Here is a 25,172-nt window from a genome sequence, read left to right as displayed (position 1 = left end):
TATTTTATTTTTAAAAAAGAGTCAAAGAATGCTGCGGTAAGAATATTTATATTTTTCCATTTTTTTTACTTTTTTATTAACACTTACAAAAACATTCAAACACTGAGAAAAAAATTAAATAACTTTGGAAGCAGAATTCCTTTCTTTTCTGCCTACATACATACAACAATTCTGAGCTGTTGGCACTAAAAATAATCCACATTCATAAAACCCTTACTACTATTATCAAACATAAATTAAGAAAATCATAGGCACTAGTTTATCAAATTCATGTTTCCACACTTCTTCAATATACCCAAACCTCTAAACACATAAAGCCCTAGGATGTCCTGGTAATCAAATAAACTGGTAATGCACAAAATCTCCCCTAGTAAACTGGCAGTTTTCTTCTTTCAGGAATTTGTATTTGCTGGATTTTATTATGATGTAGCAGCAGGATGTTTCCAGAACTTAATACACCTTCAAAATGATTGAACAGCTGAGTTTGATTTTTAAAAAGTGGTTTATAAAATAAGGTGATGCACCTTGGTTAAAAAGGTAACGTCTGAATTTCTGAACAACATAAAATAAACATTTTCCTAATAAAAGCACAAATTAGAAGATTGCAACATCTACTTCATTAGAGCCAAGTTTGAAAAATGAAGCCCGATAGTTTTACCTAAAATATTTTGGTACCTTGCCTCCCCCCCCCCCAACATCACATGTGTTGGATTAACAGTACAACACTGTTAATCCTGCCTCAGGTTTTCCACAGGTTATTGGCTACTTTGATTTCGGAAGACACACCAGATCAGTAGATTTCGTCCAGGCAGACTTTTAACTGGATGTAAAGATCAGGGGAAGTATTTTTTAATTAAAATGAATTCCACTTCCCAGACTGTGCTTATGATCCGCAGTGCGTATCATTCCATCGTATACAAAAAGTAGCATTGGAAAGAATTGTGAAGAAATCTACTTATAAGACCTGTTTAATCCAAGAATCAGAAAGAATGCCCCATCTTTTTGGGTACTTGGACCTGTACATAAACCTTTCTTCCCATAATGTGTCTTTAGAAATCAGCATCCTAAAAATTCCTGCAGTAAGAATCCCGTGACTTAAACATGGCAAAATGAAGGGCCTCTTGTTTAACCAATAAAGACTGCCCGCGGATTACGAAACTGCTGGATCAGAGATCTGGTCCTAGCCTGTCTTGTTCACTTATCCAATTCAAGTAAAAGTTGCATGGCTTTTAATCCACTAAACTAAGAAAACTAAAAATCCGAGGACTGTGAAATTCTAGGATGAATTACCATTTGCTGCAAAATTCAAAACACACATATTATGAGGCAGGCATGAATGAAGTTAAAAGGCAACCTACCACACATTCCAACAGAGCCTGTTGGATTCTTCAGTCATTACATAAAAAGTATCCTGGCTGCCTTGTTTTAACAAGTACTTCATGAGTGCTGCAGACTCATAGTGGATGTCATACTGAGAGACTGCCCCATCCATAGAGACATTTACAACGGACCTGCTCCCAACTTGCTGTTTTCACATCTTCAGTCGTTCAATGCAGCAAAAAACAAAAACTTTTTTTTTAAAGGTATGTATGTGTGTGAAGGGAGGGAAATAGGGTGTCAATAGCAGCAGGGTTTTGTTTTGTATTTTAACTGAGCAGGGAACCCTGCAAACAAGTAAAAATAGTGATAAGTATTGGTTAGTCTGACAGCCACTAGAGGAACTAAATATTTTGTAAACATATATGGCTGGGTTGTTTTTTTTCGTTTTCGTTTTTTAAACTCTTACCAACAATGTAAAATACAGGTGTAAGGCAAAGTACATAGTTAAAATACTAACATGGGCAATAACTTCGGAAGAAGTATTTACAATTAAACACGAATTAGTTTAGGAAGCTAATCATTTTTTTTCTTTAAAAAAAGATAAAGAAAACTCCCTCATACCATGAAACATTACCCACATGAATATAATCATTTGGTATCAACAGTACAACTCATTTCCTTAGTATCTCTAGGGCATAAGTGCATAGTCATCTTTTCTTTATGTTAACTCTACGCATGTTCAGTCGAGTTCCAGGCTGTTAAGCACTGAGGTGTGATTTTAATGGACAATTTCTCCATTTTCAAGGAAATTTCATCTGAAAAAGGACTTCTCAAAATAGTGTGAGCTGTGTTTTTCAAAATGTCGTTTGCGATAGCAAAGGCCATCTTCCTGAGCCAGGAACTGCTAAGTTTAGAAAGATTGTACAGTTGATACTAAGCCCTTTTGGCAATCCAAATGAAACAACACAAAACCAGTTTGGGTCAAGAAATCAACATAAAAAGATGCAACCTATCCAACCCAGATATATGAGGTCTGCTGCATCTAGACTGCTCAAAAAGATTAAACAATGACATGGCTTCCCTACCACTCCCAAATGAGACTCCAGATAAAATGGTTCTGCTGTGACTCAGCAATTTCTCCATCCAAATCTTCCACAATTGTTTAAAAGGATTTCACTACCACAGTAGCACTTGGCAAGCCCTCCCCCCCCTTTGATTAATATGTTAATGTTTACATACTACAGCTCCAGAAAATTATTTTCCTTAAATCAAATCAAGTCACATATGGATGTTTTAGATTTTATTTTTAATTTTATTTTTACGATTTTACATGCTGTTTTTCAGGATAGATGTTTCTTTGGCATTGTGTTAGGTGTTTGCCCAGATGTTGACCACTGTATCCATGAGAGCATTTATAACAATTTTTAGGTAGCAGAGGAGAGAAAGCTCCGGAGGTGAAAAGTGATTCATGTAAAAGTGATTTGAGTGATCACCAAGTATCTGATGTTAATGTCATTAAAGTGCTGTTTTATAATCTCTGCCAGCTTGTGCTAATTAAGGACAGAGGTCTGGGGATTTGCAAACCCCCAAAGTCTTATCTGATCAGTCTGCATATTGATCTGTCATTTAGCCTGGGGAAGGAGTACCTACTGAACAATGTTGCTTTGCACTTCAGTAGCAGCCGTCCTTCCAACTCTCATCTTTCACATTGCTATAGGTTTTGGGAGCTGGCAATGTTCTGAAACACAAAAATACATTCCCAAGAAAGTCTTAGACCATAATATACAAGTGCAACTGCTTCTTTAAAATTACAGTTCACTGAAGGTATTAGCACCAACTCTTGTTCAATTTAAGAAGTTATCCCCAACTTTTAACAATATACGCTTAGAGTAACTAACAGACAACATTAACATTTAAACTAGTTTTAGCATTTCAGATACATCTGGCTGGCTGCTATTGGGAACAGAAGCTGGACTAGATAAGATCTCAGCCTGATCCAGGAAGGCAATTATCATAAATACTGCCTGATCTTTTTTTCATTTCACTTTGTTCAGGTAGGTCAGGTTTCAGAAAAGACTGCTCCAATTGTTTTCTCTTAAATTTAACCTAGTACCAAAATCAATCCAAACTGACCCACCCACAAACAGCACATTCTACTGGGGCTTTTGTGCTGTGCAAGCTATCTTGAAATGAACAAGAACCGCATTAAAACACCAGAGTTCCAATGGAGTGGCTTCTGGTGAGCTGTGCCCAGTGGAAATAACAAAGCGTAAGCTTGGCTGTACCTCTGTGTTGAAGTTAATTGTGGCAACAGCAACCTCTTTAGCTCAAAAGCAACTTATATTCAACTGAGAGAGAAGAAGTAAATGCTTGGTGTTAATACTGAACTCAGTGAGGGCTAGCAAACGGGACCTGCAATAGCTCTCTGTCTGTGGAATGCTCTCCCTAGGGAAGTTTGCCTGGCGCCTCCATTTATACACCTTAAAGCACCAAGCAAAAACGTTCCTTTTTAACCATGGCTTTGGTTGACCTGATCAACATCCCATACCTTTTAAAAATGTAGCCCTTTTGGGGGGAGGTATTAGTGGGTTGTTGCTTTTATTTTAATTTCATATACAGTGGTGCCCCGCAAGACGAATGCCTCGCAAGACGGAAAACCCGCAAGACGAAAGGGTTTTCCGTTTGCAGAGGCGCTTCGCAGGACGAATTTCCCTATGGGCTTGCTTCGCAAGATGAAAAATAAATTTTTTTTTTTGCTCCAAAACCCCTTATTTTGAATCGCTAAGCTGCTAAAAGCATTTTAGCAGCAAAACCGCTAATAGCGCTACTCCGTCAATGGGCTTGCTTCGCAAGACGAAAAAACCGCAAGACGAAAAGACCCGCGGAACGGATTCTTTTCGTCTTGCGAGGCACCACTGTACTGTGATCTTTTTATGTGACTCCGGGTATAGGGCAGTATATAAATTCAATTAATAAACAACAACTACTACTACTACTACTACGCAAAACAGGGTTTTCTGATCAAAAGCAAAAGGCTTCAGTTTGGATGTTCATCCAGCATTTAAAGTGGCTGAACTCCCACAGAAAAGGCAGGATTCACAGTTTGCAGGTGGGGTGGGTCTTCAACCCAGTTTTATATCTGGATTTTAAGGCTTTAGCCTTCCTTTGTACAATTACGATGGGTGCACCAGCTGAGCTGCGTGCCTTTCTGAATCCACCTGATGTTGCTACAGTGATCCCTTCCTTAGTCATCTCTTATCTTGAGGTAGGGCTGCCTTTGAAAACAGTTTAGAAAGTTCGACAAGTTCAGAATGCTGCAACGGGGTTCTTACGGGAGTGAAATCTAATGCTCGTATTCCTCCCCTTTTGTACTGCCCACGTTGGTTGCCAATTCTCTTAAGATTGAGAGTGCAATTCAAAGTGACAGTTTTGACCTATAAAGCTCTAAATGGCTTGCAACCAGATTACCTGAAAGATGCCTTTCCCTGGTTTTCCATAGCCCAACCCACTTCAGCCAGCATTCTGTGACCATTGAGAACGCTCATTCTCAGTCTTTAGGTCCTGTCCTCCCACCCCCCAATACTCTGCAAATACCTCTATCCTGCGGGTCAGTGGTGCCTTTCTGACTACATAAAAACAGCCCTATGAGAACTGGGATTGCTATTAGTGCACAGCACAAAGTATACACTATTGGGGTTCGAGACATGCAAGCACTTCTACGGAAGACTGCTTCTGCAGTATGAAATCTTAAAATGAAAGCAAGACTCACCTGCGAACAGGCTGTGCAAGTTTGCTACGAGGCACTGGTATGCCCCCAGCGGAGGGGGCACTAGGTCTTGGCAAACCACTCCTCATCCCTGTTGTCCCTGCGGGTCTTGTAAGCGTAGCACTGTTGATGCTGCTGGCTGGGCTTGGAGAGACTGAATTGGGAGCTGCTAAAGGCCCTGGTGAAGAGCTGCTATGTGAAAGCTGGACAGCTTCTGGAACAGCAGAGCTAGGTCCATGGTTACTAAACGCTTTTACCGGCTGCCTCAGAGCCAGAGGAGATGGTGCTGCTGGGGACCGGAATTTACTGGGAGAAGGAACTGGAAAATCATCAAAACAAGAATGTCATTTTCAGTGGCGAAGAAACAATAAAAGGCAGCTTAAAAAATAGGCAGAAACTGTTTCAGCACCTGCAATGTACTATAGATTTACACAACACAACACAGAGGTATTGATGTTTTAGACATCTTTTTATAAGGTCAGACTTTGTGTATACACACTTACAATGTTCTACTGAAGAAGATTGACATTTGATGTGTGGCAGTATAAAAATGGACACCTATCATCAGTTATGCTAACAGACAGAGAAATAGTTTTGTGCCTATTTTGGTCTGACCATTTTCAACACTTTCTTTGGAGGTAGATATGTGTTATGCATACAGTCCTTCTCATTCAAATTATTCATAAGATGATGTAGCAAACCTAGCCGAGTTTGTAATGCACTGCAGATTTTTAAAAAACATGCATTTAGTATGAGAAATGCCCATTGCTACTGAACTTGTTCTGTACACTGTGAAAATACATTTATTAGGGAGTATACAATAAATATGAGGCAATGTCTGAGTGTTAAAAGCAATGGAGGTTTTAATCACAGACAATATAAGATGCTATTCCTTTAAGAAATCTAGGAAGTATAACTATAGTTCACAGACAGCGTGACTAGACCTTGTGTTTCACAGAGGTGGACTACATGCTGGAATCAATATGATGAAGGAAGGGTTTATAAATAAAAAAACATAATACTACAAACTCACACTAGAAGTTATTGGAATCTAAATTCACATAACTGTGCACATCAGAACCAAGTCTGAATTGCTCTTAAAGCTCTGAAAACTCCCATGACCCTCAAACTACACAGGCTACAGCATCTTGAGAAAAGATAAAGGTGTATAGAGAATCCTTATTGGCATGTTTCTGGGGGAACATTCCACAGTGGCATTATGGAACAAAACAAGCCAATGATCAGACAATGAACAAACACCCCAGGCAGCCAAAAGCCAAAAGCAAGTGAGCTGTTTCAGAAGAGACCAATAACTACAAAAACTCCTAAATAAGAAAAGTAAAAAAGTACAAGAAACCTCAAATGTAATTGCAGGATTTAAAAGGCTTTGAACCTGTAATGAAATAATGGGTGGAGTTTCAGTGTGCTACAGAAAAAGGTTTTTGGAACAACTGAACAATGTTTATAACATGAGCTTTATGAATAAAACTGAAGATGAATTTTTTTGGAGATTCTTATAGTCTCACATACCCTTTAAAATAAAACAAAAACTAGATTCCCTGGTCCTTTCTATTCAAATTATAAAGTAAGACCATCCAAGCTCACTTTATACAATATTTCAGTTTCCAACACCCCACTCTGCCCACTTACTGCACACAGCTGTGAATTTTGCTGTAACAAAAGGTCCTTTACAAGAGGAAGCATGTGGCTCAAAAAAGAATTTCTTTGTTTGAGCTCCAAACTATGACCAGCTTTATGTAATTATTAATAGACTGCCTAGTTAATTCCATTACACAGAAGCCTTTTGCTTACAAAACATCTATGAACATCCATGCTTCTAGAGAAACTATCCACACTGATACATTTCAATATTAATGATCTCAAGGCAAAACTGAATGGTCTCCCGTATATGACATAATAATGGCCCTTCACTTAAGGCAAGCATTGCAAAAATAATAATAATGGAGGAATATGTAGTAACAAACAACAACACGTGTGTTGAGAATAAATACCTTGCGTAATCTTAGCCCTATAGGTATAATCTATCTGTGTCTACCGACCGACCCACCCAGAGTATTGATCAGCAAGCAACATCCTGATATAAGAAGGAAAGGAGAATTATAGCTTCTTGTAAATAACTGCAGTGAAGTATGCCACACAACCTAAACTTGTCATTTCCTGCTTTAAAAAGGAATTTACAGTATTCTAAAACAAATGCAAGAGATTGTTAGAGGTATTTTATAGGGCCACAGAAGTAGCATATTGTTGAACTTAGGTGGAAGAAGACATTTAGGTTATCGATCCATTAACCATTCTAAGCAGAAAAAGGACTGGTGTTTCAAGAGTAAGGACACAGAAAGCCCGAAAGTCCAAAATAAAATTCTGAGACAAAATGTGCTTTGTGAATGATCAAATAGTCTGGACTGCTATTGAGTGTATCACAAAATATCAGTAAATAATTAGAACAATGCTATGGTCCAAGAACAAAAAGAACTGAGATAATGGGCTTCAAGACCTTGCGTCTAAAGAAATCATTCTTTCAAAAAACTATTGTACCTAATCACATAAATTCTGAACTGACTAGCTTTACACTGTACCCACAAAAATTTTCTACACACCTAGTCATAGCAATATGAACATGAAGAAGCCTCTCCAAAGATAATTTGGCTAAGATTAAGAACTTTTAATAGGGAGCCAAACCAAAATGACATGAATAATAGACGTAAGGCAGAATTCTTTGAAAATGCTACATGTGTATTCTGCAAATGCACTGCACTTGGCAAATGTTTCTGCTTCAAAATACTTAGAAAAAATGTTCTTTAAAATATCTCATTTAGCAATGACAAATGCAAGCTATATTTTGAAATTATGTATTATGAACCGAAGTATTAAGCAGATGTTTTAAATGATGTGTGCTGATTTTATACAAAGAATATTGAAGTTAAGGGCAACACAATGGGATAGATAATCTGCCTAAGTCTAAACCAACAGCTCCACCTTCAACCAGGAGCAGTTGTTAATTTCTGAAAAGTATCCAAGTTTTCCAGGCTTGAAGAATTTGGTTCAGCTATCCCAAACAGGCTACAAAGAAGACTGAATAAAAATGACAACTAAGGACCCAATAATTAAAGGTCTATCTGGAGAGTGTTAGGCAACCTTAGAACTGTTCTGAATATGCCTGCTACTTTAAAATAAAGAAGAAGGCAAGTTGAATTAAATAGCTGTTCTCTTTAGAATTTAGCTTAGCACTAACTTTTCTTGAATTGTAAAACCATTAAGAGGTAAGAGTAATCAATGAGTTCTTTAAAATCATACCCAGTCTTTTGAGAACTCCAAGACAGTGGGCAGTGCTATTGCCCAAAACAAAGGTATAGGCACCATCTCTAAACCTAGAAAACATGAGTTTGCCCCAACTTAATATAACCTACTCTTATTCTTCTAAAGCAGAACATAGGATAAATTCTAACACAACTGATTATTTTATCAGTTAAGGTATTTAAGCAATCCTAAAGCAGTGCTGATAATAAGTTTTAAGATCAAAGCTTGCTAAAACTTAGCATTTATTTTCATATGAAGCATATGAAGGAAGATCACAACAGTCAACAGCTAGCCAATAGTCAATGCTGAAATGTTCTATAAAGGAGCATTTATGCCATTACATTCACCAATAAAAGCACTTGCTGTTAGACTCCAGTTGCATTATTTCAACTGCATAAGTCTAAGCACAAGGGAACAATTTTCTGAATTTAACTGGATTTCATTAAATGGCTGTAAGCTAATTTACCTCCTTTGGTAGCTGGAGTAGGAAGTAGCTGTTTGGTTTTGAAGGCAACACGGGGCATTTTTTTCTGCCTTTGCAGAGCTGTTGAAACAAAGACATGTCATATCTGTCTAAAGAGAGAAGATAATGAATTCAAAGTTCACTTAAGATTTTAGGACCTTATCTACCTAGGAAAAATCAGGAAGCAAAAAAAGCATAACAGTTTTCAAAAGCTGTTACGGCTCCAGTAGTAGTAGTAGTAGTAGTAGTGGAGGAGGAGGAGTGCTTTGCTTTGCTTTACAGAAGTGATGCTCACCACACTAAGAAGGATTGCAAAGGTAAATGTCAGATGCTTCTTGGTACAAACTGTGTTAAGCGTTTTAGCAGGCAAAGAGTTTCTTGCAGGCCAAAGCCCAAGGAGGCAAAAATAATCCACACGCCCAGAAGTGAAAACAAACCACCAGCCAGACATGCCACAGCCAAATCAGTGCAAGGTTAAATTCAGAACACAACGGTCACATTTAACTCAACAAAAGACACAAAATTTCAGCTCCAAATAGTCAATTCAGGAACACAGCTTCTTTCTTCTGAAGTTGAAGGAAAATGTGTCATAATATGTATGTACATATATATGCATATTTATACACAGGAATTCACCCAAGACTGATCACTTATTGAAGCTAGTATTTCTGCTTTAATCAAAAACTGTAATTCTGACCTATAAAGAAAAGTCAGGAACAAGCTCAAACAACAAAATGTCATCTAAAGCCAGCTGCTGTATCTAAAAGGTCTCTTTGTAAGCTAATGCCTGCCATAGATAGAGAGGACCATAGAGGCAAATCAGTGCTTGAAAAGCATTCAAGTATGGCTGAGAATTCAACACAATATGGTGGTCCTCTGCAACTGTCATCCTCAGACACAGTTCTAACTTAAGTCAAAATAAATATATATATTTCTGAGTCACATATACGTTAAAGAAACTTAAGTAACTTGTAGGAAAGAAACATGGAGCTCAGCCAAGCCTTTCCCATCTTTCTTGTGTGTGAAATATCTCATAGGATCTCATAGTTGCACTCGGCAACTGCTAATCCAGGTTAAAACAAAATGAGATATGCTCTTAAAATCGCTTGAATTTTAAGGATCCTGATTAAAGCCAGGTTCTCAGCAGTTTACTAGCACATTGAGTTTTAACTCAGCTTGGCAAATAACAAAACTCAGATAGATGAAGACAGGGGGGGGGGGGAAATCATGCAAGAATTGAGGCACTGCAGAAGTCTGTAGCCTTCTCCTTAAACGCAGATCAAGTCAAAAGCAGGCTTCACAAGAACCTGCCCCGCACTTCTCTAGGTTTATGACTGTGCTGAGCAACATGGCATTGAGAACTAGAATGAGAATTATCTAGATGAAAGTGTAACTGAGGAAATGGTGTTCTACTACTGCTACATTGAATTGTTAATACACACCAAGAAGCACTTATTTATCTTTGGTTCCCCATCTCCCTTCCCTTCAGCAAGGAGAAATGCGTTCTTTTTGCTTTGGATAAATGGATGTGCCCACTTTTTCTGACGGTACAAACTTAAGCATGGCTATTCAGAAGTCAATTCTGTGGGGAGGAATTGAATGTTGCACTGTTGCAAATGTTCCACCAGCGTAAGCATTTCTGCTGGCCCAATGGAACAATCTCTCCTCTCCTTTCCCCCACGGACTGTTTTCTCCTGAACTCCCCTTACAGAGCCAAGGGGGGTTGTATTTAAGATTCCACTATTAAGTCACATATATAAATCTAATAAACAACAACAATAATGCCATTAAAAAGTGTGGCTTACTTAAAAAAATAATAATCTTATGGACTGAAAAAAAACTATTTAAATATAAATATTAGTTCTTACAAATATAGTCCAGCCCACAACCTTCTATAGGCGGATAGATAGACATGTAGGATATACTGTTTGCTTTAATGCTGTATAAAAAGCCATGGGTATGTTACCCAACCAACACTTTCTCTGACAAGTAACATCAAAATACAGTTTCAAATCAAGTATTTAACTCATGGCAAGAAATGCCTTGCTAAACAATGCCAGAAAAAGCCCACCTAGTATCTTGCCTTCAATGTTGGAGAGAAGCATTTAGGAATCTCACAAAAAATGTCTTGGTTTAGAGAGAGACATCTTGTGACCATTCATTCCACAGACTGCATTAATATATGCTTCCTCTGTATATTCTAAACCTACTGGGAGTTTAATTGGATTATCCCAATTCTAGTGTTCGAGATAATTTCTCTTTTCACACACATGCTGCTCCATACTTGTTCCAGCCCACAATCATCTTTGCCACACGTTTTTTGCGACATTTCTAGAATTAAGATATCCTTCTGGAGACTGAGTCACCAGTGACCAGAATAAGACATAGTGTTTCTAATACTGGTGCACTATCAACTTGTACAGCTATTTTATTTCCAACCCTTTAGAGATTCCTAACCTTGAATTTGCCACACCTCCTTTTAACTTCACAAACTGTTTTCCAGGTAAAAGGTAAAGGTACCCCTGCCCGTACGGGCCAGTCTTGACAGACTCTAGGGTTGTGCGCCCATCTCACTCAAGAGGCTGGGGGCCAGCACTGTCCAGAGACACTTCTGGGTCACGTGGCCAGCATGACATCGCTGCATCGTTTACCTTCCCGCTAGTAAGCAGTCCCTATTTATCTACTTGCACCCGGAGGTGCTTTCGAACTGCTAGGTTGGCAGGCGCTGGGACCGAACAACGGGAGCGCACCCCGCCGCGGGGATTTGAAACGCCGACCTTTCGATCGGCAAGCCCTAGGCGCTGAGGCTTTTACCCACAGCGCCACCCGTGTCCCCGCATAGTTGGAATCAATTCAATGTATACGTCAAGTTATAAATAAAAGCCGCTTTGCGCATGATCAAACATCTGCCACTGTACTGCTAACTGATTCAGTTGTAAAGTTCCACAGAATCTGCTTAAGCGTTTACCATTTGAAATAGCTTGGCGTAATATGCAAAATGTCCAAATAAGTTTGGAACAAGTTAAATACTACTGACCCCATTATAAACATTTTGTTTTATACTGGCAACTTTCCAATCCTTTGGAAAGGAGGGTGATTTTAGTAGCGAGTTGTGCATTATAATTAATAAATCAGAAATTTAACGTTTTGAGTCTAAGAACTTACAGATGAATGTGACGCTGCTATGGTAGCATTTCTTGTGCATGACTTATGTCTTCAGTAATACATTTGTTGAGAAAGTTGCTCACATTGATTCCACTAAATCAGTCAATAGCTAAATGTACACCTTTTTCATTCTACAATTTCAGTTTGCTAGAAGACTGCAAAATTTGCCTTCTGTGCTACTTAATAGTTTAAAACAAGGTTTCAGAATAAACCACACTTAAGAAAATGGAACCATAAGGAGGTTACTAACTTGTACGAGAGGTACAGAATGTTCAGGTGCCCATTTTTCATGAGCTAGAACAAGCCTTGAACGGGACGGAAAATGAAGCCAAACAAATCCAAATTTTCAACTTACATTTGCAAAGGTTTGAAATAATTTTCATCAAGACTTCTACAGGTATGTTAATGAAATATATTTATGTTTATACAAGCTTAAACTACACTGATACACTGCCGACATACTTTTCATTACCACCACCCATATGTTAGGTATTGCAGCTTGTGAAAGTATACATTAGGGCGTGAACTAGAAGCAAGAAAAGGCAGAAATCAATGCAACCCTCCCAAGTTAATCTCATGCAGTGCACCAACCTGAGGAAAGAGTGAGAAGACCACTGCAAGTGTACAGTAGTATTTTGCAAAAATAAACAAATAAAAACCAGTAAATACAGGAAAACCCCAAAGAGCAGAACCTCCATATGCAAAATTATATATATACACAGGGATGCAGAACCTGTGACCCTATAGATGTTGGACTCCAACTCCTATAAATACCAGCCAGCAAGGTCATCTAACAGGTACCCCATCCCTTATCAACACAAAAAGGATAAGCGACATGCTCCTTTAAAAATAAAAAAACAGAGGAGCTCCCATTAACACTTAGAGAAATTTCCCTTGTGATTAAAATAAAAGTTTTTAGAGGGATTTTTCATGAGGACTAGGGAGGGTGATTAAGCTCCCTCTCTCTACCAACCATAGGCCAAATACTGACTAGGCCACCTGAGTGGTTGCTAACTGCAGTTAAACAAAGGTACACATATTGTTAAACCATGTATTTGTGTGTAATTTGGCTATAGGCTTCCAAGAAAGCATTTGTTAGTTTTTCAAAAGGGAAGGAGAATGCAAATTTCAGTCCCAAAAGAGGAAAGCACTGCCTACATTATTTTTGCACGATAGGGACCAGATTCATACCCTTCCTTACAAACAAGGAAATTATGATCAGGAATTGAAAAATCAGATCTCCATTTATATAGGCACACCTTTCAGACAAGTTCCATTAAGGGAGAGGCTGATTCTTTGGCAACATGGATGTGTAAACACTTGCTCCTCAACTTCTATTAATAAAATAACCTGTTCATACAAGACCTTATTACTCTTTGATCCCATAGTTCTATTACTATATTCAGGTTACTGCATTATGTATAGTAATTTACAATTTATCATTTGCAGAAAGGAGTGCCAACTTTGTTCAAAAGGACATTTTCCTCTGGTGAATATTTTTCTATTTTCTACATAAAATTATTGTTTCAAAACAATTCAGGAGACAAGCTTATGGCTATAAAAGTGTATGCCTCTGAAAATGTTTATGTATGCAGCTGATCCAAGTAATTCTGTTATGAATACTGAAAAGTGAAAATAACAATATGAAAATGCAACTTCTTTCTTTTAAAATTTATAATCCATCTTTCAGGCTGGCAGGCACTTTCGAGTTTGATGTCATAATTTTCAGTCATTCATCTGTTGGGGGTAACAGAAATCCTGACTCTCATTTCATATTCACTTCAACTGCTTGATACTCACTGAAATTTGTACCAGGGCAGAATGGCAAAAGATGGGAATGGGGACCATTAGTACACTTTTTACTATCACTCCACGGGAATCAAAAGTGTGTACAGTGGTGCCTCGCAAGACGAAAAGAATCCGTTCCGGGAGTCTTTTCGTCTTGCGGTTTTTTCATCTTGTGAAGCAAGCCCATTGACGGAGTAGCGCTATTAGTGCTATTGACATTTTAAGGGCTAAATACGGCTTTTTAAGGCTTGGGGGATTAGCAGTTTTGCTGCTAAAATGCTTTTAGCAGCTTAGCGATTCAGAAAAAGGGGTTTTGGAGCGAAAAAACCCCCCGAAAATTTTCGTCATTTTTCGTCTTGCGAAGCAAGCCCATAGGGAAATTCGTCTTGCGAAGCGCCTCTGCAGATGGAAAACCCTTTCGTCTTGCGGGTTTTCCGTCTTGTGAGGCATTCGTCTTGCGGGGCACCACTGTAGCTGCAAATTGCAACACAGCTAGGGGCTTTATAATTCCTTGCTTAGGGATGTTATATGATAATGAATGCAAGCTAAATATAAAAAATGCAAGTTACACTTGATTAGCAAATCATAAGAGTTAGAAGGCATCCTGAGGGTCATCTAGTTCAACTCCCAGCAATGCAGGAATTCTGAACACAGCCGTCCCTGGGTGGGCTTGAACCACCAATTTCCTGGTTAACAGCCAGACCCACTGACCCACTGCCCCACAGAGACCAAGCTTATGGAAAAGGCTTTTCAGAAAAGGCTTCCTCTTCAGGACAGCAGACATTGAGGAAACCATCAATATTGAGAAGTAATGTGGGATGACAATGTACACGTACTTCATTGTTAAGTACTGTACTTTGAAATGCTCATTTGCCCAACATACATCAGATCTGACCAAGCTTGCATTATTTGAATGAAATGTCTAATCCCTTTACCATGAAACTGTAAACACGCTGCTAATTGTTTTCAGCCGACGCTCAGAAGCTGTGTTTACAGCATCACTGTAAAGATACTTACTGGCTGAGGGTTGAGGTTGAATACGAGATATTCCTCCATTTGGCACTTGAAAGTTTGAGTCACTTCTACTGTTTTTCACAGACTCAACTTGGATGTTAGATGTCCTGGACAGGTTTGGAAGACTACGCCTTAGTTTCTCTGTATTAAGGAAAGATAACAAGAACACCACAACATACCATCTGATGCAGGAGACTGAAAAATCATGGCAACCTGAAACCCGAAGGATGAGAGGGGGCAAAGTTTGCTACAAATCTGCATAAAACAAATGGTATCTGCCTAATGTTACATTATCAAAATTACATCTCTAAGAAATTTTAAATCTAGTAAGACATAAAATTACTAGATTTAAAAAATGTAAAAAGAGAAAGAGACAGAGATGGAGAAAGCAAGTACAATTTGTCTATTTTTTTTCATCCAGAGCAAAACTTACTTTGCTGTCTGGTAGGAGGGGTTAGGATTTAAGGTATAGAAGTAAGAAAACTGCTGGTCTACTCCATTCTAATATCTCAACATAACCATGGTGAGCAAATGTGTACCAAGAAAGCCAAAACACATACGGTAGCATGAATACAGACTCCCTGTGGATAGGTCAGGGCCTGCCCTTTCATCTTCTCTCATCATTTGCTCATGACAGTTATGTCATGAGAATATGACCTTTTTACATATGTCACTGTTGTTTTGGGAAAGTAAACAAACATTTTATCTATCTATCTATCTATCTATCTATTTGATTTATACTCTGTTTTTTTAAGAAATCTTCCACAAAGTGGCTTACAATATTTAAAAATGCAATGCTTCTTGCTTTATCAGCTAAATGGGACTTCACTGGAAAATTTCAGGTTTTAAAAGTCCCACCATGCAGAGATATCACTAATATTCACCTTCACGATGGCATAAAACTATTATTTAAGCACCACATTAAAATTATGAGAGAGGTTCTACTGTCCTCAAATGAAATCAGAGTTTAGACATGAAGAATCCCATAAATTAACATTATTTTAGTTTCAACTTAACATAGACGTTCAAGTCTTTGCTCATGCTAATCGATTTTATGGTTGTATCGAATCAACCTGCACTTTGATTCTTCATATTTAGTGTTAACATTTAGGTAAGATTCACTTTTGAAAGGACCAGTTTCAACAAGCATAGTTATATTCTTTTCTGACGTTTTCCTAAAAGGAAACATGCTTTCAAAACAACAGCGCATACTGCTTTATAGTTACAGGTAGGTAGCCATGTTGGTCTGCCGTAGTTGAAACAAAATAAAAAAATTCCTTCCAGTAGCACCTTAGAGACCAACTAAGTTAGTTATTGGTAAGAAGTGTGCATGCAAACGAAAGCTCATACCAATAACTAACTTAGTTGGTCTCTAAGGTGCTTCTAGAAGGATTTTTTAAATATTGGTTTATGTTAACTTTTGCTTTCTCCAAAAGGCAGATTCTTCTAATTGTTGTTGTGGTTGCTTTATATTAAAATGAACAGTGCACAACTATATCCCTATGTCTGAAAATTCTTGGAAAATAAATTGAAGTGCAAACTTGAATATGTAGAATAGCCTCTGGCCATGTGCTGAATTGGTCATTAGAACATTGAAAAAGTCAACCGTTACTGGCCAACTGAGTAAAATAAAGCCATAGAATTAGACGTAAGACTGTGGGCCAACATAACATTCAACAGCTTCCTTGAATGACCTCTTAAATTTAACAGACTTAAAGAAGTCAAGCACCCTTGGCTGCTTTGGAGGCATGTCTGTCTCCTTAGGATTTTCGATATTCAAATACATTTGATTCCACAAGTTTTCATGTGTGGCACACCCATTTCCCATCCACTTTGTGGGATTCCTTTAAGACAGATAGCAAAATTTCTTGTTGGTTGTTGGTGTGTCCCTGCTTTTGAGGGCAGTATAGGAGAAACAAATGGAAAAGTTCAAAAGCAAGAAAAATAATGCAAGTAAGGGGGAAAGAAAAGATTAGCAGGACTGTTCAAAGAAGCTTGGTTCATCCTGTCCAAAAATTATACCAGAAATAGATTTCAGAAGCTGCATTTATTTGCCTAACATATGTAAAAATAAATTCCACCCCTGCAGACGGACTCCCACCACATGCAGTTGTATTGCTATAGTGTTGGAAAGAACGGGACAGGATCCCTTGCCACACAAGCTATGGCCTTTTACAGCAGCAGCGCACTATCAGAGAAATGTGGGGCAGCATCACCATGGACACTCTGACATCTCTATGGACAGACAACTGTAGCAGCAGTCAGCTTTTCCCTAGCTCCCAAGTCCACTACTGTAGAAAGCAGACGAGGGCCCTTAACTCAGCATTGAGAACATTGGGCACTTCTTGAACCAAAGTAAAAAATGTAGCAGCAACATGCATTTTCGTTTGTACCGAGGAGACGCACTGTCTAGTCAGACTTGGGAGAAGGAAACAGACGATTGTCTGAACCAGATTTCAGAATTGTCTGATTCTTTCAACCAGCAGCATGGTGCATGGGTATATGCGCATGCAAGAAAGCATGGGATATGCTAGGAGAACGTGAAAAGAAATGAGGGAAAGCTTTGTTTTTCCAGCCACACTATTACTTTTGCTATATCAGGAGTGTCAAGAGTCACAAGGTGCAACAAGCAAACAGGGCACTGACCACATGCTTTGATGAACTCTGCAGAACAGGAATACAATTCTCTGTCTCCCCTCCCCGTTCAACACATCACAACCTGATTTTGGGCCTCAGCACCAGTGCTGCTACTCACCTTTCTAGAGTCCATCTCAGTTTTCTTTCTGGCTCCCTATTCTACCCACCCTGAACAGTCAATAGCAGGCAGCACATTTGATAATGATTGCAAAGAGCGGATTGCAAAAGGATGAAGTAGAACCTCAGCGCAGAAAGTGGAATAGAAACCTTCTCCAGTAGCTGGCGACTTTAACCAGTATTTCCTCCCAAATGGATAGCTTTTCCAGGTTCGGTTTTTAAAAGCATGTGCAAGGAAAAGGTTAGCAAGGTTGCCAGTGTCAAAGCACATCCCTCCCCTCTGAGAACTGTAAATTCTTTTCTCCTGGACTTCTGCAAGAGGACTTCTGTTACATTTTATAAAGTTGACCCATTCTGGGCTTAGAGCATGTGCAGGAGATAGTGGCAAAACCTGTTTAGACAGATACCACAGGGAGAGAACGTGTGTATTGTGAGCAAGAATGTTTCTATATTTTATAACCTTCAAGCTTTGGGAAAAAGGTACCATCTGTACATAGCCACAGGATTATGTTGATTATTTAAAGAAAAAACAAATGACCGATAACTAATGGGCATGGGTAAAGGTGCTGGGAGGACAAGACAAAATACCCCACCTGTCCTTCACCAGGCCTCAATTTCTAAGGCTGTCCCCTGAACATAGGCCCTGAAGAACATGCAATTCAGCTATGGCAGCATTAGCAAGGATTGTGATGCAGAGGATGTACAGAACTCAAAGCTTTAAAAACAAGGAACTGAAGGGAGTGAACAGGAACATGAAAGCTTTAAAGAGCTGAGTTAATGGATCCATTTACAGGCAAACTTACTATATAGTGAACTGGCCTTACCCCTCCCCCTTCCACAAAGCAGAGTTTGCAATGCACGATATCTGAAGGCATGCCTCAAGATATCGAAAGCAATTGAAAAGCTGAGGAACAGGAACATCCAACAACAACAGGAAAATAACACTGCCAAATATTGTTTGTGGGATCTCCTAGCACAGGCTCAGGGTAGAGCTCTCCATAATAAGTGAGAAGCCAAGCTGAGTGATCATCAAGCAAGTGCCGGTTCTACATACCTCGTCAAACTCCATTCAAAATGGTAACATCCTTTAAAATGGAAATGCTGACGCAACAAACATCTTGGTGACCTTTTTCTTCTGTAATGAACTTATGGTTTGGGGAACATACATAGACAGCTCTATCTAACCAATATTTATTCTATTGTGTCCTTTGGAGAAAATGACTTGAGAAACTTTGTTACTAGAAAAATGTCAGGACCGTGTTTTTTTTAAAGAATCTTTTTTAAAGATAAGATTCTTTTAAAGAATCTTATTTTGTAAAACCGACCATACTAGAATGCTCATGTTCCTCCCACAAGTTTAACTTCTACATTTCTAGATGTTAGAAACAGAGTTTTAAGAATCAAATTAAGCTCCCTTATTTAAATCCTCATGCAATGTTTCCCATACGTTAGATCAGCCAAAAGCCAAGTGTACGTTGAACTTGTTGCTTTAATTCACGGATGGGGAACCTCAGGGCAGGACACTCTCAGGAGCGCCAAACCCTTCACTGGCCCTGTTTTGCATCCTTCTTGAATGTTTGTGCCTTGCTAGAAGGTATCCTTGAACTCTAATAATGAATTATGCTTGTCTGGATGGAGTCCAGAGAGGGAAGTATGTGTAAACAAGCCTATTGTATAAAGGTAAAAATAGTATTTATTACTCTACCCACTTTTGCATCTATCCCTACCCACAGTCATGTGGCCTAGAAGAGATTACAGCCTCTAGGCAGACAATGGTTCACCATGCCTGCTTGAAAATGTATACTTTTCTTTCGTATGTTCTAATACTAAACTGTAGTTTAGTATTAACTACGGTTTAATGTACTTAAGAGGGATGTGGGTGGCGCTGTGGGTTAAACCAGAGCCTAGGACTCGCCGATCAGAAGGTCGGCGGTTTGAATCCCCACGATGGTGTGAGCTCCCGTTGCTCGGTCCCTGCTCCTGCCAACCTAGCAGTTCGAAAGCACGTCAAAGTGCAAGTAGATAAATAGGTACCGCTCCAGCGGGAAGGTAAATGGCGTTTCCGTGCGCTGCTCTGGTTCGCCAGAAGCGGCTTAGTCATGCTGGCCACATGACCTGGAAGCTGTACGCCGGCTCACTCGGCCAATAAAGCGAGATGAGTGCCGCAACCCCAGAGTCGGTCACGACTGGATCTAATGGTCAGGGGTCCCTTTACCTTTAATGTACTTAAGCACCTTGCTTCTCTCCTACTCCTCACTGTGCAGCGGAAGGGGAGAAAACAAGCCCGGATCTGGATTGTCTTGACATGAACCTGGGCTTGTGATTTGTTTTGTCCACATAAACCATAAACAGTAAGCCAGGAACAAACCTTAGCTTCCTTTTGTGGTTTTGTTTACAGAAGAAAAAAACCGAGTCCAGCTTTGCATGTCACAACAAGCCAAAATGCCTTGTTTCAAGCTTGTTTCCTTCCATGTATGGCACTGTCAAAAGCAGGAGAGAAGCAAGTACTTCTGGTGCATTAAACCAAAGTTTATTTTAAAAGGTAGTTTCATGTCGAGTGTGGACCAGGCTAATGACTGAATGCAAGGGGCAGGCCCTTTTCAGATCTGACATCAATCCTGTAGTATTCCTTCCACAGGTAAGCCCAGCTAGGTCTCATTTTGTCATCTAGTTTGAAAGCAGCATTTTAGGGAAGCATTTGTGTGTGTTTTTCTTTGCTAAAGCATTCCAACCCAAACTTTCTATTTATCTGTCATTCTGCTGCTTGGTTTTGTCTTTTATCACATAAACCATGCTTATTTTGCTGTTTTATGTGTAGTAAATATTTTATATTTGCATTGGTTTTGTGTCACTCTTCTTCTAGATATTCTGCCTTTCTGATAAACTGCTCAGCACTAGAGAAATTTGAAAACTAAGCAGCCACAGAATGACAATAATCTATATCTACCCGAAACTCAATTAGCTCAATTACTTTCTAAGCTTATTGATTTCTAGTCGCCCTAATGAAAAGAATGGTCAAGATGCTTATTCTACATGTTCTTGCATGATTCTCAGCAGATTCAGCAGAAACGCCACACCATTTAGTTGGTTTTAAATACTACCTACCGCGCAACTTCCTAGGGCGCTCAACACACAAAATTTGAGACCAAGCCCTTTACCTTCGTTTTTGACATTGCTAGTCTGTAAATCTGTGGGGTGGCCTTGAAGTGAAAGACGAGGCTGCTGCAAACGAGTAATCATAGGCTGAGGTGACACTCTGCTGTACTCCATCCCTCTGGCAGGTGATCGAGAGCGAGGAGAATTCCGTGGGGACTGCTTTGGTGAAGGCCGCGGTGAATTGCGTGGTGATGGAGAGAACCGGTTAACAGCTGGGTGCACCGCATGATGGCAGCTGTCTTCTTCATCTTCTAAGCTCTGCGCATCAAGTTCCTGGTCGCTAAATGTACCTCGCCTCATAGAACTGCACGACGAGCCGGAACTACGCCGAGAAGCAGTAGCTGCATATTCTTGCCGGAGACCTAACAACAGTAAGGACATTGTCTGAACTCAAGTTCTATTTGCTTGTCCGATCCCATTTGATTCTAAAGTCACTCTAAGCTAGTACAGTGGTACCTCGGGTTACATACGCTTCAGGTTACATACACTTCAGGTTACACACTCCGCTAACCCAGAAATAGTGCTTCAGGTTAAGAACTTTGCTTCAGGATGAGAACAGAAATTGTGCTCCGGTGGCGCGGCAGCAGCGGGAGGCCCCATCAGCTTCAGGTTAGGAATAGTTTCAGGTTAAGAACGGACCTCCGGAACGCATTAAGTTCTTAACCCGAGGTACCACTGTATAAACAAAGAGCTTCTCTTCCTCAAAGGAAGGTGGGCATATAACTTGGAAATTATTTATTTTAAAATTTTATTTCCTGCTTTTCTCCATAAAAGAAACCAAAAGCTGCTTACAAAAAATAAAATAAAAAATACCACAAGGACAGTTCAAACAACAAAACAAAACTGTTCAAATAACTAACATCAGTTTTCATTACTGACACTAAGAGTAATGTAAAACAATTCAGGATAAAACCAGGAGTAAGTAGCTTAACCCAAATTAAAAACTCAGTAAAATAAAAAGGCCTTCTTAGCTCACATGATTTAAAAGAGAGGGACAACTGAAACTGGATTTTGTCCAAAAATGAACTGGAAACCAGTGCAGTTGAAGATAAATCAGATTCAGAAATTAATCTGGCCACCATATTTTGCATGACCTAATATTTCCTAATTATTTGCACAAGAAGCCCTATGTAATATGTGTTACAATAGTCCAATTTGGATGTGACCAGGGCATGCATGTCAGTGGCTGGAAGACAGGTGGATCAGTCAAGAATAATTCAGACTGCTGAAGGGAGGAGTAGGAAATTGGATCTGGCCAGTGGGCCAATCCTGCATTCTTCCACCCTTGGTAGGCCATTTTAACACTGTTACTATACCATCGAGTGACCCATCTTTCCTTTGTAGCACGACAAGCTGTGCCAGAAAGAAAAATTAAAACAAAGATGTTTCCGACAATTAGCTCTGACTTCAAGCTCTGCTTTTCTGCTGTGATTGGCTGGCTGTGGACTCCAAAGCCAGCTGATCTCAGCAAAAAAGTGGAACTTGAAGTCCGTGCATATCTGTGGGAAAGTGCTGACTTCAAGCTCTGCTTTCTGCTGGGATCAGGTGTGCTACAGAGTTCTCAGGGAATACAGCAAATCTCAGTGTGTTTGAAATCAGCACCTATCAGCTTATTAGCAAAGGAGATTTGCTGTCAATACAAATGCACAATCAGGAGTGCACTTTAAGGCTCCCGGTTATGCACAGGCAGATTCAACTCCACCTGCCCCTTTGGGTATTCTACCTGTCCTGCCATGATAGATGTCTCTTTCAAAGGATCTGCCCCACCTTCAGAAATTCCTTGCTTTAAAAAATGCAGTTAGGAACCATTCTTGCATCAGTGGAAAGCCCATCACAGGTCTGACAGTGATAAATCAAAGAAAGAAGGATTCCAGATTTTTGGGATTGAAACCTATGTATGTGGCAGTCAGAGCTGGAGCTCTCGGTCTAAGTGGCCATTCACACTGGATGATGTTGTTTCCACACACCCCAAAAAATATTTTCTTGGCCTATTTGTTTCCGAGATCCCTCACTTTCCTCTGCTCAGTCTCTGAAATAGGTAGACATTAGGACAGCTCAGATAATAACTTTATGGATTATGATACATATACATTTCATACGAAATGAAGAGCAAGAATCAGTTCTCCAAAAATCTAAGTCAAGATTGGTGACTGAAATGCATACTTACTTTCCTCTTGCATCCGTGCTAAAATTTGCACATCTGTTAAGTCATTTAGTTTGTAATTTGAACCAATTGAATCTTCATCCATTTCTGAAGCACTTAATTCACTATCTATAGAGGATTGTGGGCTCAACGGAGGATTTCTATCTGCTGAATTTTTGTAATGACCTATAAGAAAAGGAAAAAGTAGAAAAAAATCTAAAACTTTTGTACTATATTACTTGTCTCAGTAATGTAATCGGTGGTGGTGGGGACTGTGCTAGAAAAAGCAACTGAAGCTAGCTGACCCACAAATTCGCATTTCCTTGGTTTAGGTGCAGATCAATTTACAATGAGTCAAATGGCATTAACCTTGCTTAGTGTAGATGAAGAAAATGTCACTGAACTGTCACTGAAGAAACAGAATTAAGTTGGATGAAACACTGAAATGTTTTTACAGTGCCATTAATTTATGTAATCAATTCAGGCTTCAATTCAACTCAATTCACCATTCTGAAAGTGTATTCAGGTTCCATTAATTTACACTCCATTCCTTGATATTAAGTAAAGACAAAACCGTGGGATAACTACAGAGTAAGCTGTCCTGCCAGCCTTAACTAGTTTGGGGGGAAGGTAACCAAACCTATTGTTCACCTTCAGTCTACCTGAGAAGTGCAGCCTTTAAAGAGATGTGAGCTGGTTGCTCCAAACTCAAGTCCACATGGCTCTAACAAGCCTTTACTGTATTCCTGAACCAATAATTTAAAAACTTTCACCACTGTAACGAAGCCAAGTTTTGCTGCCTGTGTTTCTGAAAGCTGTATGGAAAAGCACATAATCTGACCTCTGGAGAGATTGTAATTAAGCAGTTTTAAACTTACCAAACGTGTGGTCTTTTTCTGTGCTAAAGAAGCGGCAACTTTGGAAGCAACTTAGACATATTTTAAGAGAATGATATACAGCTTTACCATGCTGCATATTTTGTGATTTTAAATCTCTGCCAAAGTTCTTTTACCAAAGAGTACTTGCCCCTAACTTGGATCTGGGCATCCAGTCACAAAAACGATCATTCAAAATTATGCTTCCAGGGGTTTAAAGAAGAATGAATTTGTAAGAATCAAATACCCCACCTCTTGCCCAAATAAAAGAAATAGTGTGACCCATCTAGAACACATTTGTACTGTCTCTGGAATGTTGGGTGTGGACATGCTCAGTTTTGTAGGAAGTTCATGGCTCACCTTAGAATCATAGTACTCACATCCACATATCTCGCACACAATTTGCATGAAGTGGAACAAGCCAGAGAGAACATTGAATTCAAGCATTCTCTCCTTTCCTCTCCTCTCATGTGGCCAGACAGCAGCTTATACAAAAATTACTTTCACTTTTCGGTAAAGTTGCCTTATTAGTGCATCCAAACTCAGGACCATGGTTTATCACCAACTACAGTTTAGTTTAAACAAGTGATCTCCATAGCTCATGGGTTGAAGGTGGCATGTTTTGAAACTGACCATAGTTGTTCAGAAATAGCAATGGAATGGCATGGAACACACAGCTGTTCAGAAATAGCAATGGCACGGAACACAAAAATATGACTTTAAAGGAAACTTTAAATAAATGTTGCCCAAGCTGTCTTTCTGGCCATATGGAAGGGACCACTTGTTGTGGTCTAAGGTAGCCTTATATATTTCACAGGACTATTGCAAGAATAAAGCAAAACAGGATTTACACAGTTGTTTTACAATCTGATCATTGTTTTCGAGACCCTTACCTGAGTTGCCAGGAAGTATGAGCTGTTTTACTAAAGGAGGTTTCACTGGTGTGGAGGAAGGAGAGTTGAAGCTACTGCTGTAGGGACTGCCAGCATTTGGACTATAGGAGTTTGCATAATTGACAGTGCTGAACGGATTACTATAAAGGCTGTGTCTCTTGAGAGCTGTATAAAAGAGAGGGCGGAAAACAGTGTTCCAGTGCTAATTGTTTACTTTAAATGTCATAAGGCTGTAAGCCTTAATCTCATGTAGTATTAAGAGAACCACAAACCATTTTGAGCTCAGTGGAGGAAGATCAAAGTCAAAAGGAATAAATAAAAAGTAACAAGTACTGAGCTAAATACTTCAGTTTGAACAGTTGTGACATTAAAGGAGGGAAAAGAATTAAGGGCCAATGGGGTTTCAACCATTTTCATAAGGAAAATCAAGAAGCTTGATATTAGAAAGGTACTTTCATGTGCAGAATATAGAAAATCTTCACATATTTGGCAAATGAATGCAATCTGGGATTCTGGC

At 39.3% G+C, this 25,172-nt stretch overlaps 2 protein-coding genes across 6 annotated transcripts in view; one reads left to right on the top strand and one right to left on the bottom strand.

The window, feature by feature from the left end:
- The window catches only part of LOC310685618 (uncharacterized protein), an 850,221-nt gene that overhangs the window by 418,386 nt on the left and 406,663 nt on the right, over positions 1–25,172 (top strand). The window lies entirely within an intron of this gene.
- The window catches only part of SLAIN2 (SLAIN motif family member 2), a 35,850-nt gene continuing 11,370 nt past the window's right edge, over positions 693–25,172 (bottom strand). Inside the window, exons 3-9 of one of the 4 annotated variants that reach the window (XM_083458236.1) lie at positions 24,656–24,820; positions 22,912–23,073; positions 20,747–21,106; positions 14,838–14,975; positions 8,871–8,948; positions 5,090–5,405; positions 693–3,058 (exon numbers count right to left, since the gene is read on the bottom strand). In XM_083458236.1, coding sequence (XP_083314362.1) covers positions 2,992–3,058; positions 5,090–5,405; positions 8,871–8,948; positions 14,838–14,975; positions 20,747–21,106; positions 22,912–23,073; positions 24,656–24,820 — 1,286 coding nt within the window. In that variant the 3' untranslated portion in view covers positions 693–2,991. The remainder of the gene's footprint in view (positions 3,059–5,089; positions 5,406–8,870; positions 8,949–14,837; positions 14,976–20,746; positions 21,107–22,911; positions 23,074–24,655; positions 24,821–25,172) is intronic. The other 3 variants (XM_083458237.1, XM_083458238.1, XM_083458239.1) reach the window with 3 other exon arrangements.

Source organism: Podarcis tiliguerta, assembly GCF_965153285.1.
Source record: "Podarcis tiliguerta genome assembly, chromosome: 9".
Taxonomy (NCBI): domain Eukaryota; kingdom Metazoa; phylum Chordata; class Lepidosauria; order Squamata; family Lacertidae; genus Podarcis; species Podarcis tiliguerta.
Note: the sequence above shows the minus strand (reverse complement) of the source record. Positions and strands in the feature narration are given on the sequence as shown.